This window comes from Diprion similis, chromosome 5 (assembly GCF_021155765.1).
Source record: "Diprion similis isolate iyDipSimi1 chromosome 5, iyDipSimi1.1, whole genome shotgun sequence".
Classification (NCBI taxonomy): domain Eukaryota; kingdom Metazoa; phylum Arthropoda; class Insecta; order Hymenoptera; family Diprionidae; genus Diprion; species Diprion similis.
This window is the reverse complement of record NC_060109.1, coordinates 5,397,597-5,413,449: the sequence shown is the minus strand read 5'-3', so window position 1 is coordinate 5,413,449 and position 15,853 is coordinate 5,397,597. Positions and strand designations below refer to the sequence as shown.

The 15,853-nt window shown below is 41.5% G+C and overlaps 1 protein-coding gene across 1 annotated transcript; it reads right to left on the bottom strand.

Annotated features, from left to right (window-relative positions):
* Positions 1-4,252: 4,252 nt before the first annotated feature.
* On the bottom strand, positions 4,253-6,244 carry LOC124406219. Its single transcript, XM_046881575.1, has 5 exons — positions 6,101-6,244; positions 5,396-6,001; positions 5,048-5,296; positions 4,763-4,913; positions 4,253-4,662 (listed from the first exon to the last, which is right to left on the bottom strand). Exons 1-5 carry the CDS (start codon positions 6,242-6,244, stop codon positions 4,253-4,255), a joined length of 1,560 nt encoding a protein of 519 aa, XP_046737531.1.
* Positions 6,245-15,853: the final 9,609 nt, after the last annotated feature.

The window sequence follows — 15,853 nt, the reverse complement described above, 5'->3', positions numbered from 1 at the left end:
ATCTAAGGATAAGCTAGGTCGCCAGCAAACGCTTGCAACGTGCACAAGGAATAATTTTAAAATTTAATTGAAATTCAAAAGGGAAGAGCTGTTGAGCGCCAGGTCGCAATGACCACGATATAGGTAGGGATACGTTAAAGCAGATCAAAAGAAAAAGAAAAGTAAAGAAAAAAAAAGGTAATCAGCTGCTCTCAGCAGCGGTCCTTGACCTCGGGATGCTCAGCTGTCAGTTTTTGGTAGAGGGGAACGTGGGGGCAAAGAGTGAAACAAAACACGTAAAACAAAGCACCGTAGGTTAGTAGGTGAACGAGGGATTTATTTGAGGTGGATAAGGAAGGTCTCAACTACTCAACCTTGAACATGCCACCTCGTCGGTAAAACAGAGTACAGATAGGTCCCCGTGACGCGTCGCGGAAGGCGACGGGGAAGAAACGAGAATAACAAGGTTTTAACAAAAGAATTAATATCAGAGATATAATTAATGGACGGTGACGCCAAGCTAAGCGACACAAAATGGCTAAACTAGAACAGCTAACTCAACATACAATATTTCAACAAATTATTTATCGATAATTACACACGCGGGAATTGAATATTAATTACTCTAGGACTTATTCGATATAATATCACAAGATCACAATAGTTAGAACGATATGAATAATACAAACAGGCAGGAAGATATTATACAAAAGGGACAACACTCGGTAGTTGTCGCGAATATTTATCGAATACGGACTATTTTCTCGGTCCTTGTTATTTTATATTAACAATTGTGGTCGACTATACGCGATGTCGGTAACAAACTATACTGTGACACGGAGTATATGGACTAGATATGGGCGGAATAATGAAGAGACGCTACTAATACAAATAAAGAATCGCACGCACATGCACACACACACACTCACACAAAGGGGGGGTGATACACGTGATAATACAATAGAAATGAAATGGGGATGAGAATATTAACAAAATATTAGCACACACCAGGTAGATAAATTAAAAGGTAGTTAATCTAGGGGTTATAAGCACACGAAAACCCGAGAGAAAAGCAACGGATGGAAGCACCGGTAATGGCGGCTTCGATCGGTTGCGTCTAAATCGGAAAGAGATGTATTCAAGAGAGAGATTCAAGGTAATAACTCGGGGAGTCGTGCAGGAAGGGAAGCTTACTCACAAAATGCCGGGGTTAGTAATCCGGTTTACAAAAAAAATAAATCACTACTAACACCAAACAAAGAACAATACGTAAGCAATTTAAGGGATGATACGGTACGTCTAGTCGCTATCGTAGCAGGACGAGAAGTGACGCTATCATGGCGGTCTTTTTCTAGCTTCGTTAGCGTTGCCAAAAACAGTAACAGAAGACAATCGGGAGATGGCATTGGCGCGTTGTCTCTGGAGAAGCCGGCCGGTAGGTGTCCGGGCAGGGCTCGTGGCTCTCAGCTGTTTCTCTGGGTCCCTCTCGTTGTGCGATAGGCGGCTAACCGCCAGGTTGAGCGGGGTCGAGCGAGGGTGGTTACGTTCACTGCCGGTAGTCAGGGCCGTTGTCGGCCCGCCGAGGAAGAGTTTGCGACTTTTCGGTACAGATGGATCTGCGACGTTGGACCATCAGGATTTGCGGTTCACCCATTTGACGCCAGATAATGTTAGCGGTATTGGGAATTGGCGGAATTGGCTAGACGTCATTCGGTCTCGGCGGCAGTCGTTCGGAGATGCTCTTTCCCTTTAATTAATGGACACAGTCCCGTCGATAGGCGGCAGCTCTGGAGATATCTCGGGAGTTCGGTAGCAGAGACCCAGGTACTCGGCTGAGGCGTTGAGGAACCTGCCCGGGGTGAATCCAAGGAGATGCTCGCATTCCCAGGTTGTTAGAAGCGTGCATGTCCAGGTTGTTAGGATCGTGCGGGAGGTTAGGTGCTGCCGGCGTTCTCCTCCTTGGCGTGCTCTCGGGTTGACCGCTCATGGGAAGGGATTGGAGGTAGTCGGGACATAGGGAGAGATATTTAAAGCAAACAGGATGAGGAAAATATTTTATTTAATTTTAATTCCGCCCATATTGTATGCCATGACTTCTCGTCGCTACCGTTTTATACGAGAATTTGGAGTGGAGGTGGCGGTCTATAACATGCGTTATGAGCGCAATGTTACAGTGTATATATTAGGGTGTGTCAAAAAAAAATTTTTTTTTATTTTTTCTTGGAAACAAGCTTGAAAGCTTCATTTAGATATATGAAAACTCCAGTTGAAATAAGGAATCTTAATATTAATATTAAGGGGTGGCGCGTCGCGCTTTTGGATTTCCCATAAGAATAACATGGCAAAAATGGTTCTTGCTCCCTGCGATTTTTATAACTAGATAACGATGCGTCGTACAGAAAATTCATAGACATGTTTTTGTAGGAAATTAAACGTTCTACAAAAAAGGTCTCTTGTCATTTTACGATAAATATATATATATATGGTGTCTCTAAATTGCCTATATATATATTGTAACGGCCACACTCGCCTTACGGGGAAGCTAAGGACAAGCTAGGTCGCCAGCAAACGCTTGCAACGTGCGCCAGGTCGCAATGATCATGATATAAGCGGTAATAAGTTGAAGCAGATCAATTAAAAAACAAAGAAGGTAAACAGCTGCTCTCAGCTGCGGACCTTGACCTCGAGATGCTCAGCTGTCAGTTTTTGGCAGAGGGGAACGTGGGGGCAAAGAGTGAAAAAAAACACGTTAAACAAAGCACCGTAGGTTAGTAGGTAAGAGAGGAATTTATTTAAGGCGGATAAGGAAGGTCTCAGCTACGCAACCTTGTACATGCAATCTCGTCGGTAGAACAGATTACAAGTAAGTCCCCGTGACGCGTCGCGGAAGGCGACGGAAACACGTGGGGAAGAAACGAGGATAACAATATTTTAACAAAAGAATAAATATCAAAGATACAATTAACGGACGGGGACGCCAAGCTAAGCGGCGCAAAATGGCTAATCTAGAACGCTTAACTTGATATACCGGGACCATCTCTAGAAACTATATAAGAACTGCGCATGCGCGAATTTAAATCCGCCGTCCGTGCAGTCTGGCCACCCCGAGACCCTGCTGTCAAACTCTGTTTCTGTCGGCGATGTAGTTCACATGCATTTTTGAGGTTAGAATCTCAAGTCATTGAGATAGTCACTCGGAAAGGCTTGGGAAGCATTTGTTATTGAAAATTGATTGTTCAAAGAACGGTCGGAATTTAATGCTGATGCTCTTTGAAAATTGGTCCTATTTGATTGAAACAAGAAATCTGTTCAAATGTTGGGTGCTTGGAAGAAACGAAGCAGACAGGTGGGGACAATTTATTCAATCATTTTCATTACTTCATACATTAAGAATAACAATGAAATTTTTTTCTTTCAACAGAAAATACAGCCAAAATAATAGCATATCTGCTGTTCGCTGATGTCTTCTCTTCCCATTCAATTCATGACACATACAGAGATCATCGGCCACTTTTGTTGGTTGGCAAATGAAGTTGTAGATCTTACGGTTTCTTTCAATTTCAAATCTAATCTAAAAAAATATAATCCGAAGAGTAAAACTCAGAAACATTCTGTGACACAAGTTGAAAATCAACATTTTCAAAATGTGCCTCAGTGTCACAATTAACTTCAAGGATAATCATGTTTTAGAGTAATGTTCAGAACATTCATATGAAAATATTGACTTATCGGGTTCAACATTGTACCCCTTGTTCCTTTGGAACAAATGAATATCTAATTTTCAACGAAGTTCATGAAAATATTTACTTAAACCTGAATCCAATACAATATCTTCTTCATAGTGCTCCGAACATCATCCAGTAACATGAATATCCGGAAGGAATCCCTCTGTCGCAGAAACCGTTATAAGGTTCTTTGTTTTTAACTTGTGCCACTAGATAACTTTTGCATTGCAGATTCCATTTCCAATCTCAGGATGAGATTTTTTGTTTCGAACAGTGTTAACATGGGATGCAGAATTAATTGTAATAAATGGAGATTCACAAACTTTCAGTTTCAGTGAATTGATTGATTGATTGAGTTTTATTTAGCTTATAGCTACTTACTGCTCGTGCAGATTACAATACTTGTTACATATATAACTTCCTTACTCCCTAATGTCTTACATTCTCTTACCCTATACATTATAATCATTACTACAAACTACACCTTTCTTATGACTTCTAAAGTCCATACACAACATTGCACACAACATACTATAGACTGTTATCTCTTATCTATTATTTATTTTTATATATTCCTTAACTAGTCCCTTAAATATTTCTATCGTTCGGGCATTTTTTATTTCTCTCGGCAATTCATTGTAAACTTGAAATCCTTCATATACCAGCGTTCTCCCTGCTGTTACAGTTCTTGTTCTTCGCACTTCTAGGTCATTCTTATTTCTAGTGTTATATCCGTGCCTTTCGCTAACTGTACGAATTTCGCTGCGCAAATATTCTGGCGCAAGTCCATTTTTCATTTTGTACACTAGAACACATATATTGTACTTCATTCTCTCCCTTCCGCTCATAAACCCCAACACGTCCAGCATTGTTCGTATTGGCGTAAACATGTTTACCATTAATATGGACTGCATTGCACGATTTTGCGTTTTTTGTATCATGTCCATTTTTTTTTTCACTCCAATTCAGCATCAATGTGCTACAATACTCATAGTGTGGGGCTATGATTGCTTTATATATCACGACGCGAGTATACACGCTCAGTTCTCTCTAGATACGGTTCAAAAATCCAATCTTCTTTCCAACTTTTTTTGCCATGTACCACGCATGGTTCCCAAACGATAAATTTTCATCAATTATAATACCTAAGTATTTATGCTCCTCCACTTCACTTATCATATTATCCTCCACTCTTATTACACATCTTCTCTTCACATTTAATTTTCTTGGATCATGTATCATCATACAAACCGTTTTTTTACATTTATTTTTAAAGAATTACATTGCAACCATTCCGACAATTTACTTAGAGCGAAATTTAATCTATTCTCAATATATAATACGTCGTCACTAGCAACATAGAGAATCATGTCATCCGCAAATAATTTACAAGAACATCCACTTCCTTCTAGCGCTTGTACTACGTCATTTATATAAATTATAAATAATAACGGTACTAGCTTCGATCCTTGGGGTACACCATACCTCACCAATAGTTCCTCCGATATTATTTTTCCATATTTCACTTGTTGTTTCCTATTGTTCAGGTATGAGTCAAACCACGCCAACACTGTTCTTTTCACCCCATATTTCTGCAATTTTTTTATTAATATTTTTCTATTTACAGTCTCGAACGCTCGCTTAAAATCTATGAATACAACTCCTATAACTTTACTTTTATCCAACTATACTCTCCATTCAATCAATGTATCTTGTAACGCAGTCTCGCATGAAAATCCTGTTCTAAATCCTGATTGTTGCTTAATTAAGACTTCTTTTTTATTAATATATTTCATTAACTGACTTTTTACCACTTGTTCCAAAACCTTTTCATGAATGGGAAGAGTATTTATAGGTCTGTATTCTTCAGCTTTGATGCTACCGTTTACTTTGGGTATTGGTGTAATTATTGAGGTTTTCCATTCGTCAGGTACCTCCCCTTCTTGTAATGATTTATTTATGACATCCAATATTATACGACTATCACACTTCCATACCATTTTAATTATGTCTGCTGTTATTTCATTGTTCGAACCTTTCCGATTGTTTAACCTATTTATAATTTCCTCGAGATCATTGTGTTGTACTATTTGAAACTTATCAAAACATCTATCCGCATTCATATCGTTTAATATTAAATTTTGATCATCTGCTATTATTCCTATTTCTTCTACTATTTCCTCTATACTTTGTATAAAAAATTCGTTGAACTTATGTGCGATAATTTCCGGTTCTGTATATAAAATATTATTGAATTCAATTGACTTTGTTCCAAAGCTTATTTTTTTATCCCCTATCTATTGTTTCATAGTCTTCCAAATTTTTTGAGAATTTTTTTTTTGTGCATCGATATTCTGTTCGTAGAAATGTTTTTTCTTTTCTCGTGTTGTATATACCAGATCATTTCTGCATATCCGATATCTATTCCAACTTTCGTCCGTGTTTATATGTACCGCGTTTTTATAAGCTATGTCCCGCTCTTTACTCTTTTCTTCAACTATTTTATCGATCCATGGCTTATCCATGGCTAAATTTACCATCGCTCGCACTTGGTGAGTGATAAACATTACACACAACGATTCCTTCATATGTACTTTTTAATTGTATCGTATAGCTTGTAACACGGCGATTTGCACCGCATTATATGACCTCCGATATCCCCGTTATCGTGAAAAGGCAGCAAGGATTATTGGCAGTCGATATGGTCATACATGTAATTTTAAGTTTTGTTACTAATTTCTTTCGATTTTGTTTCCCCTTCTTCCCACCTATCCCGAGATATCCTGAGAGATAAAGGCGGTGAGAGAGAGAGGAGGGAAAAGAACAGCTACCGACAATTCGACAACGCCAAGGGTACATCTACGAGGATGAAATCGTCCTGGCAGGTGGCTCAACGCCTCGCAGCTAGTACCCGTGCCTCCCCCGCATACGTTCCGGAGAGCTACGAGGCTGCCGCCTACTACATCATCCACGGAGCCGAGAAATGTGGGCGAATCGGCTCACTTGAACGCCATACCCTCCCCAGCTGTTTCGTCACCCTGGTCCGAAGAAGTTAAAATTCGGTCAGATTATTCAGGAGGGAGGTCCAAGGCCGTAACGTGATGTTCACCAACAACGTCGGTGAACGTTAAAGAGCCCTCTACTGGCTCAGTACCGCTGAAAGTACCGCCCACGCATCTTAAAGGGGTTAGGCACGGCGAAAGCTGCGAGTGCTGCGAGGCCTGCCAGAAGCCCTGCCCAGGAGGTGCTGCCAACCGACGTCCCGAAAAAGAAGTTCGGCAAACAACGCCGTTGCAACTACGACGCTGCGCGGAAGAGTCCCCGAACGACTTACTTCTGCATCTTGGCTTGGTCCGATCAGACGTGTTTTTGTACTTTGCTGCCTTTGCCGTTAGCGTTCCTTCTTATCGTTCCTGTTTGTTATCATAATCCCTTTTATCGTTACCGAACTTTTCCCTTTTCTCGTTTTGTGTCGTTCAGTGAGCCTGTGTCATAAACTATTAACCAGGACTCTAATTATTGTGCGTGAGACACCGATCCTGTTCTACTAACGTAAGTAAGCTTTTGTTACCGCTCGAACCCCCGAGACGCAATTGCTTATCTTTTGTCTTGGTGACCGTTTGGGTCGTAATTTTCCGTATCTCGGGTTTTCGTGTGGCCTATTAATTTATTCAATGACCATTTCGACGAGCCTAACCAATTATTAACATCCCTACTTTTGTTCCCGAATTTTTTCTGTTAATTTTACCCCGCATGGCCCCCTCTCCTCGCGTCCGCGTGGCGACGGCGTCATTCTAGTCCTTTGTGTTTTCGGGTAACTTAACCGCGATATCGTGAAGAAATATCGTTTCGATTGTTGCTCTCGTTTAATTAAATATCGTATTGGATCTCGTTATCGTGTTACCGTTCATCAAAAATCACATCTTGTATAATTGCGCAACAATCGTGTAATATTACGCAATAGCGTCGGTTGCGGCCATCTTTGTGGCGTCGTTGTTTGAATCGTCCCCGCGCTATCTCCCGCTACCGCGTGGCGCTGGATCCGATATATCGAAACATCGCGGAGAACCGAAGCCGCCACGCCACTGTGCCTTTCGAGAGCTGTCGAGTTACAAATCGAGCGCTCCCTGGATGGTTACGCCACCGTACTTTCTTCCCGTTGTGTCGTGCGCCGCGTAACCGTACGCTCTCCTTTAAGGTAGATACAACGCGTGCGCAAGAAGCGAATATCTTGTATCGTTTAAAATATTGTTACCGGTCATAATTTAAGGTTAAGACTCTTGTATTATTATTTTGTAATTAGACGAGTTCTGGTCTTGTGACAGCTGACGCTGTGTTTCCCGTTTTCGACTCCTTTGTATTATATCGAGTCTTTCGTCACCAGCTGTCACGTTGCGTTGGTTCCGTACCTTATTCCGTTAAGATTTCTTGTATCTTATTTATCGAAGATTGTCTTTCAATTCGAGTTATCGTTATTATTCTCGCGTGATATTAAGTTTAAGATTTCTTGTATTTTACTTAACGAAGATTGTTTATAGTCATTTAAGTTACTATCTTTGTTTGGTTACGAGTTTCTTTCTATCATTCGTGTATTTCAATCAGTAAAGATTGTTTTGCTTTGTTACGCTATTATTTCCGTTTCCGGTATCGAGTCTTTTAAACCATCCTTTGTTTTTGTCACCACTCTTCCTCAAGAACTGTGTACGACCTAGGTAACTTTGAGACCTACTTCCGTCCCTGCTAATAAACTAACATTTCGTTACCTTTACTCTTGGGCAATTTTTTATAATAGAAAAGTGTGTTGTCCGTTCACTATCCGGCCACTCCCCGCCGCCAAATACTGAGCTACCGAGTTCCCTTTTTCCCTTTTTACCTTTCAGATTATCGTGGTACAGCGTACCTGGCGCCCAACAAAATTTTCCTCCCGTTTATTTCGGAGAATTATTATTTTGCAGCCTGATTCACCGATTTAACCATTCTTTAATTTCGTGACGTATCGTAAGCCTCATTTGTCCTCATCCTTGCTGCTGACACGATCCTCAGTAGGCGTGCATCGATTGACGGGTCGCAAGCTCCATATATTTTGTTCAATACTCTTTTTATGTAATACTCTAAAACTTATATTGTTTTTAACATATGTCAATACGCCACCAGTGAAGGGCCATTGTAAGAGTATAAAATTGAATCTGGTTTCAAGCTTTCAATAAGTTACCGGATAACTCCCTGATAAAGATTCATCATAAAAAAGTTAGCCAGCAAGTAAGTCCTATTGTAGACAAAGTGATCAATTGTAACGTGTCCTAGTAAGTGAATGCATTCCTTAGACCTTGCTGGGGTTGAACGAGGCTCAATCATGGATGATAGCTGCAACTAGCTAGTCAGATAATACTGTCGATTAATATTGATTTTAAAGACATTTTCAACTGAAGTTATCCAACATTTTTAGATTGAGATTGGTTTAGTTTACACATCAAAATTCATCCCTGGAATCTGATTCAACACTTGAAACACTATTCATCTGAATTGAATACCAAGAGAGAGAAAAATAAAATATCAAAACTGCCGGAAATAAAATTTGAAAAATAATGCGGGCCAATAATACTGCTTGGATTACAATGGTGCACGGAATGGTTGCTCTGTAAAATTAGTTAGCAGCAATTGTTAAATAACAAACTTATTACTATTGGCTCGATAGATCTAAAATGGTGGAATATTCAAACACCATGATCTGTAGCGTGTCGTGCTCTTCAATTTTGCCACGACTGATGTTCAGAAGGTGGCGATGACCAGAAGAAATTCCCTCGGATACCTGATGTCTGATGGAACAACGGAACAACCAGGTTCGATGGTTGGAACGGTGGCATTAATCGAGAAACTAGGGCCCTAGCCACCAAAACGTTTTGACCATCAGGTAAGGTATGATTTTAATCCGATTATCCAAACTTGAAACTTTAAGTCTGTCAGAACAAACGAATTTTATCATCGAATACATGTGAAAATATTGTAATATGCAAATATCATATCAGAAACTTACTTACACGCTTCGACGCCTGACAACTTTAGTCTCGCTTCGATGATGCTTGTTTACCACCTGAAAATATTAAAAGATATTATCAAACAAGAGCTTCTGATTGTTTCGGATACCACTAATTTTCAATACATTGCGACAGAAAAACGAATTACTACTTTTTGTACTCCTAAGCTTTGTATTTCAAGATACACTATTTCTTTTATTCCTTGTTACTGATTTTATTTTAATATTTCATGTTCATCGGCACTGATTACTGGCTTCCGGAGCACTGCACTGTAACAAATCTACTCCGGAGCAACCTTCTACTGGGTTTCAACAAACCATTTATTTTTAATTTTATGTAAATAAAGAATCTGTTTAAAATAAACAATATTTTTACTTACCTGCCTCAGTTTGTCTAGACTCCCACTCGTTGATGACGTTCCACATTTAATTTCAGATTTCTTCTTTCAATAAATAACTGATCCAATTTCTGTAGCTTTTGATATTTGTTTCTCCATTGACGCCTTTATTGTGTCGATTAAATATCTTCTAATATCAACTACGGTATTGCTGAATGACACTTTTCTTAGAAAAATCACGATAAGTAGGAATAAATATCAACATAACCTCAATACGCTACTTTACGCGCAAGATATTCAGAGCCTTGTCACATTTCGTGTACGTTGGTCGCCTTGGTCAACTGACGAAAATTACGCCGCGGGGCAATTTCGCCGACCAATGTAATTGAATCATTTGGCGCATGCGCAGTTCTTGTATAGTTTCTAGAGATTGTCCCGGTATAATATTTCAACAAATTATTTATCGTTAATTACAAACGCGGAAATTGAATATTAAATACCCTAGGTCTTATTCAATATAATACTATATGACAAAAATAATCAGAACGATATGAGTAACACAAACGAGCTCGAAGTAACTATACAAAAGCGACCACACTCGATAGTCAACGCGAATATTTATCGTATATCGGCTTTATTCTCGGGCCCTGTTATTTTATATTAGTGATTTTGGTCGACTGGACGCGATTTCGGTCACGGAGTATACAGACTAGATATGGGTGGAATAATCAAGAGACGCTACTAATACTACCAAAGAATCACACTCACATGCACACACACACTCACACAGGGGGTGATACATGTGATAGGACAATAGAAATGAAATCGGGATGAGAATATTAACAGAATATCAGCACACACCAGGTAAATAAATTGAAAGGTAGTTAATCTAAAGGTAATAAGCACACGAAAACCCGAGAGGAAAGCAACGGATGGAAGCACCGGTAATGGCGGCTTCGATCGGTTGCGTCTAAATCGGAAAGAGATATATTCAAGATAGGTTCAAGATAATAACTCGGGGAATCGTGCGGGGACGGGAGCTCACTCACAAAGAGAGGTATCGTTAATTCTCAGGAGACCACAAACCAACACAAAGGGATTAAGCGAAACGAAACAAAGGTATTTGCACAAGAGGTAAGGCACGTTGGGTCATTACGATACCAGGGCGAGAAGTGACGCTATCATGGCGGTTTTCCCCTAGTTTCGTCAGCGTTGCCGAAACAGGAACAGGAGACAGTCGAGAGATGGCATTGGCACGTTGTCTCTGGAGAAGGGGGCCGGTATGTATCCTGGCAGGACTCGCGGCTCTCAGTTGTTTCTCCGGGTCTCTCTCGTCGTACGATAGGCGGCTAACCGTCAGGTTGAGCGGGGTCGAGCCAAGGTGGTCTCGTTCACCGCCGGTAATTGGGACCGTTGTCGGCCCGCCGAGGAAGAATTTGCGTCTTTTTGGACACAGATGGAACTGCGATGCTGGACCGCAAGGTTTTGCAGTTCCCCGATGTGACGCCAGATTATATTAGCGGTATCGGAATCATCGGAATCGGCTTGACGTCGTCCGGTCTCGGCGGTATTGGCTCGGAGATGCCCTATTTCCCCTCAGCTGATGGACTCAGTCCCGTAGATAGATGGAAGCCATTGAGATATCTCGGGAGTTCGGTAGTACTTGGCTGCGGCGTTGAGGAACCTGCCCGGGGTGGAGCCAGGGAGATGCTCGCATGCTCAGGTAGTTAGAAGCGTTCGGGAGGTTATATGCTGCCGGGGTTCTCCTTGTTGACGTGCTCTCGGGTTGGCCGCTCATGGGAAAAGGGATTAGAGGTAGTCGGGACATAGGGAGAGATATTTAAAAAAAACAGGATGAAGAAAATATTCTAAATAATTCTAATTCCACCCTTATTGTACGCCATGACTTTTCGTTGCTACCGTTTGATGATAGAATTTAGGGTGAAGGTGGCCCCGAAAATCCTTGTATACCAAATTTGGTGAAAATGACTCGATATTTTGAAATTTTGTCCGCCATGTTGGATCCGCCATGTTGAATTTTGTAAATCTGACTTCAGATTTGTCGTCAGCGACCCCAGAAACCCTTGTATACCAAATTTAATCAAAACCGATTGATTTTTGAAAAGTCGCGACTTGTCACTTCGTCTAAGCCGCCATATTGCATTTTACCCGTAACGAAAAAATTTTTACGATATAGGTTTTGAAGTAGAGTTCAAGTCCTTTCATTTGGGACGTTGCAGACCTCAACAGGGTTCATGATACTTGTTTTATAATCATTTTAGTAAGAAAAAAGTGCAGACCACGTGCTTTTGGCGGCCATATTTGATCGGCCATGATGTTTCGGTGAATATGCCACTCAGATTTTGAAAGAAGACTTCAAGACCTTTCAATTGACCCCGTATGGACCTTTATTTGACCAAACCAATTTTGGGCAGCAGGGGATCATTCGTTGAGAAAGAATGACTCATATATATATTCGACATTTTTGTTTTCCTGTGCCGTATTATATATATATATATATATATATATTGTGACGTGGCGGGTCTACCAGCCCGTCACCGACCCGCACCTCCACTCCCAGGCGGCCGCGTCAAGCGCTCTTAAAGAGCAAGGGAGAGTCCTGCCGTGCCGCCAATGAACAACCAGAGTTAGCTTTAAAATTCATGTATTGTTGTTAATGCTTTTTGTTACTCCCCCAACCCATTCTCTGAGGTGACCGCCACTGCCGCGACCACTGCCGCCGCCAATGCCGACGCCATCCAACGACCACCCTGCGCTGCCATCGCGGGAAACGCCGAGGGACCACAGGACGACCGGCGCGGAGTTCGAAGCTCCGGACCCAGTAGTCGCGCTGTTGCTTGCTCGGACCTCGATGCCGCCAAGGACATGCTGCCGCTGCCGCCCAGGGGTCGAGTTGCCTCCACCTGAGCCTCCGATAAGACCGGCCTTGCCACCCGGCACCCACAAATAACCGGACTCAGTCTCCCCCTGGGCTCGCCGATGCCGACAGGACATTTCCGCCTTCGCCAGACCACCCTCGCAACACGCAGCACAGCGCGGCGAACAGACCGGCTGCCTAGGCTCCCGCCGGTCTCTCGCCAATCTACTTATCATCCCCCCCCGTAGCGCCACCGCGGGATCGCGATCGCCGAGGGCCGGCGGCCACCTCACTCTCCCTTGCGCTGCGCTGCTATCCGTTTCGCTGGTGCCCACGTAGCAGTTGTGTTAACCGCTTTGAAAATAATTTAGTACGCTAATCTGTCGCTTTCTTTTCTGCGAGTTGTGTGGACGAGGAATTGCCGTTCTCCGGATCACTGACGGAGCTCTTTGCCGTGAAAAGGTAGGCTGCCGTTACCACGAATCTCGCTCGCTATAGGTTCTCAACGGCCTCAGGCCATTTTTCCCTCTGTAACAGGTTGCCGGCCGGCTTTGATCGGCCATTTTGTGTGAAAGCCCGCGAGCCTCGTGGTAGCTAAGCTTTTCTATTCAATTGTATTTCTGATTTTAATTGCTACCTTGATTTATTCTAATTACGATAAGATACTCTGGTTGTTCATCCGGTAATCTTTTGCCGCTTTATTGTAGCGTATACTTTGTAATAGATCGTGTACCGTGCCGCTTCCCGGCCGCGTACCAAGTACGTGAGTGTGAGAGAGAGAGAGAATCTGTGAGTGAGTGTGTGCGCCCGTGCCGTCGTTGCCGAGCGTAACTACCACTGTCAAGCAGCGACAGGCGACCGTGCCGATAATATAGAAAAAGTGAAGGAGGATTATCTCGTGTTTGTGAAACTGTTAGATTGTTAGCAAGCTTGTTTTTTAGAATTGTTCTGCCTTGTTTTGAGTTTTGAAATTGTTAACGAACTTGCTTCACCACGAGTCTGTAGTCGCATGAGTTATTGAATTGTTACTGATTTTCTGCCGCTTATTATTCGCTTATCTTGGTCGCTTGCCGCTCGTCGCTTCTAGCTTATACTGCTTGATTTTGCCGTGTTCTATTGACTTGTTTAATTTTGTTGCTGTGTTATATTTTATGCTATTTTGTTTTATTTTTATTTATTTTTGCATTGTATCGAAGCGTACCGCCACCGATAAGACCGCTTGCCGTGTAAATATTTTATTGCCTGTTGCCTTCTGCCTTGCCGTAACGGCACTGATTGTTAATAAACGCTGGTAATTACATCTATAATCATTCGATTATCATCTATACTATTTTACCTTCGCGCCCACGATCCCCTTACCGCTAGCTAGTCGGCTGTTTTTGTGTGTGCTTGCCCCTGCTATAGTTTCGCTTGGAGATTTGGTGGTGTGAGTTTGGTTCGCCGTTCGAGTCGGCGAACGAATGCTATTGGACGGTAAATTTCGAATCTGATAAGAGTGTATTCTCTTACGGCTCTCTCGAGCCTGGCGCCCAACACCTGTTCTGCAGTGCCGTCAATCTTTATTTTTTTTTCATCTTTCTATTGCCGTGTTGGTCAACGCCATTTTTGTAAACGAGCCTCTGTGCCGACCCCGCTTTCCCCCGGGTGAAGTAAAAAGCCCGTTACAATATACATATATATATATATATATATATTGTGACGCTAAATTCTGTTACCCTCGGACGAGGACTTACCGTTAACACTTTGGCGCGATTCTCCAATTATTCGATACGATATTTAAGATACGAAAAGATACTCGTTGGGCGCCAGACGCTTCAGCGTCAATTTTTAGAGGAAAGGAAAAGATACGATACGATAATAATAATTAGAGAACCCGTTGTATGGCTGGCTAGGCTCAGGTACTCACACGAACTGGTAGAGTGGTGGTATCCAAAGGCAGTTACAACAGTTACGGAAATAAGGAAAATAAAGAGATCAAGAAATAAGCTCGAGTCAAGCAAATTAACAAGCCAATCAGTCGTATATTATTGATCAGTTCATAAGCGGTAGAGTAGTCAATTTGTTACAGAAAGTTAACAAAAGATATTTAGTCAACGAGAGTGATTTACAAGATCTTCGGTTAAAGAAGCTAAGCGATAATTCGCACAAAATAATAGTTGGCAAAAGAAATTAATCGTAGGTCGAGAGAAGCGATATAATGCAAAAAGTCTACTCAAACTAGACGTCACTGGGCGACGTGATCTTACCCAAATTTCAGAAGCGGCACTACGAGAATTGTTACATTAAAGCAAGAGTGAAACTTTAGCGAAAATCGGTAGTTGACGGAATTGACGGTAGCTTAGAACTATAGTGACAAGAAAATACTATTTAAATTACGACAAATGGTAATTAGCGAGAAAGATTGACAGTGATATACGATTCACAAATATCGGAAGCTTATACGGAAGAATTATTCACAGCAAGCGATTTGATAATTACAACAGTCAAAATTACGATATTAAATTAACAAGGAAATTCGAAATTACGATAACGAGAGAAAATACAAAAGTTATACAAGATTGAGAGGCTTAGAGAAGGGATTGCAGAGTAAAAATAATACACTAAATACACCTGGTTACGATAAGCAACTTAAGATAACACAGAAGTACGATATTCGGGAAACAAGAAAATATTACAAGGTAATAAGAAATGTAAATCAATATAAGCGATAGAAAACAAAGGTGCGGTAGTATTCAGCGGCTTAATCTACGCTCAGCTGTACTCCAAGTAGCTCAATATACGATATGAAATTTCACGCACAAAGCAAATAATATAAAACAAGCGATACGATACAAAGCGATAGGCAATACTAGTAAGAAAAGTAAAGATAGCGATAGCGATAGACAGTAGAAATTACACA

Excerpts from the sequence above, each read along its gene's own strand:
- LOC124406219 (XM_046881575.1), bottom strand. The coding sequence starts at position 6,244 with ATGGTAAATTTAGCCATGGATAAGCCATGGATCGATAAAATAGTTGAA. Across the intron at positions 6,002-6,100 it reads GGATATGCAGAAATGATCTG|ATAGGGGATAAAAAAATAAG; the intron begins GTATATACAACA and ends ATGAAACAATAG. Across the intron at positions 4,663-4,762 it reads GAAGATTGGATTTTTGAACC|TGAAAAAAAAAATGGACATG; the intron begins GTATCTAGAGAG and ends GCTGAATTGGAG.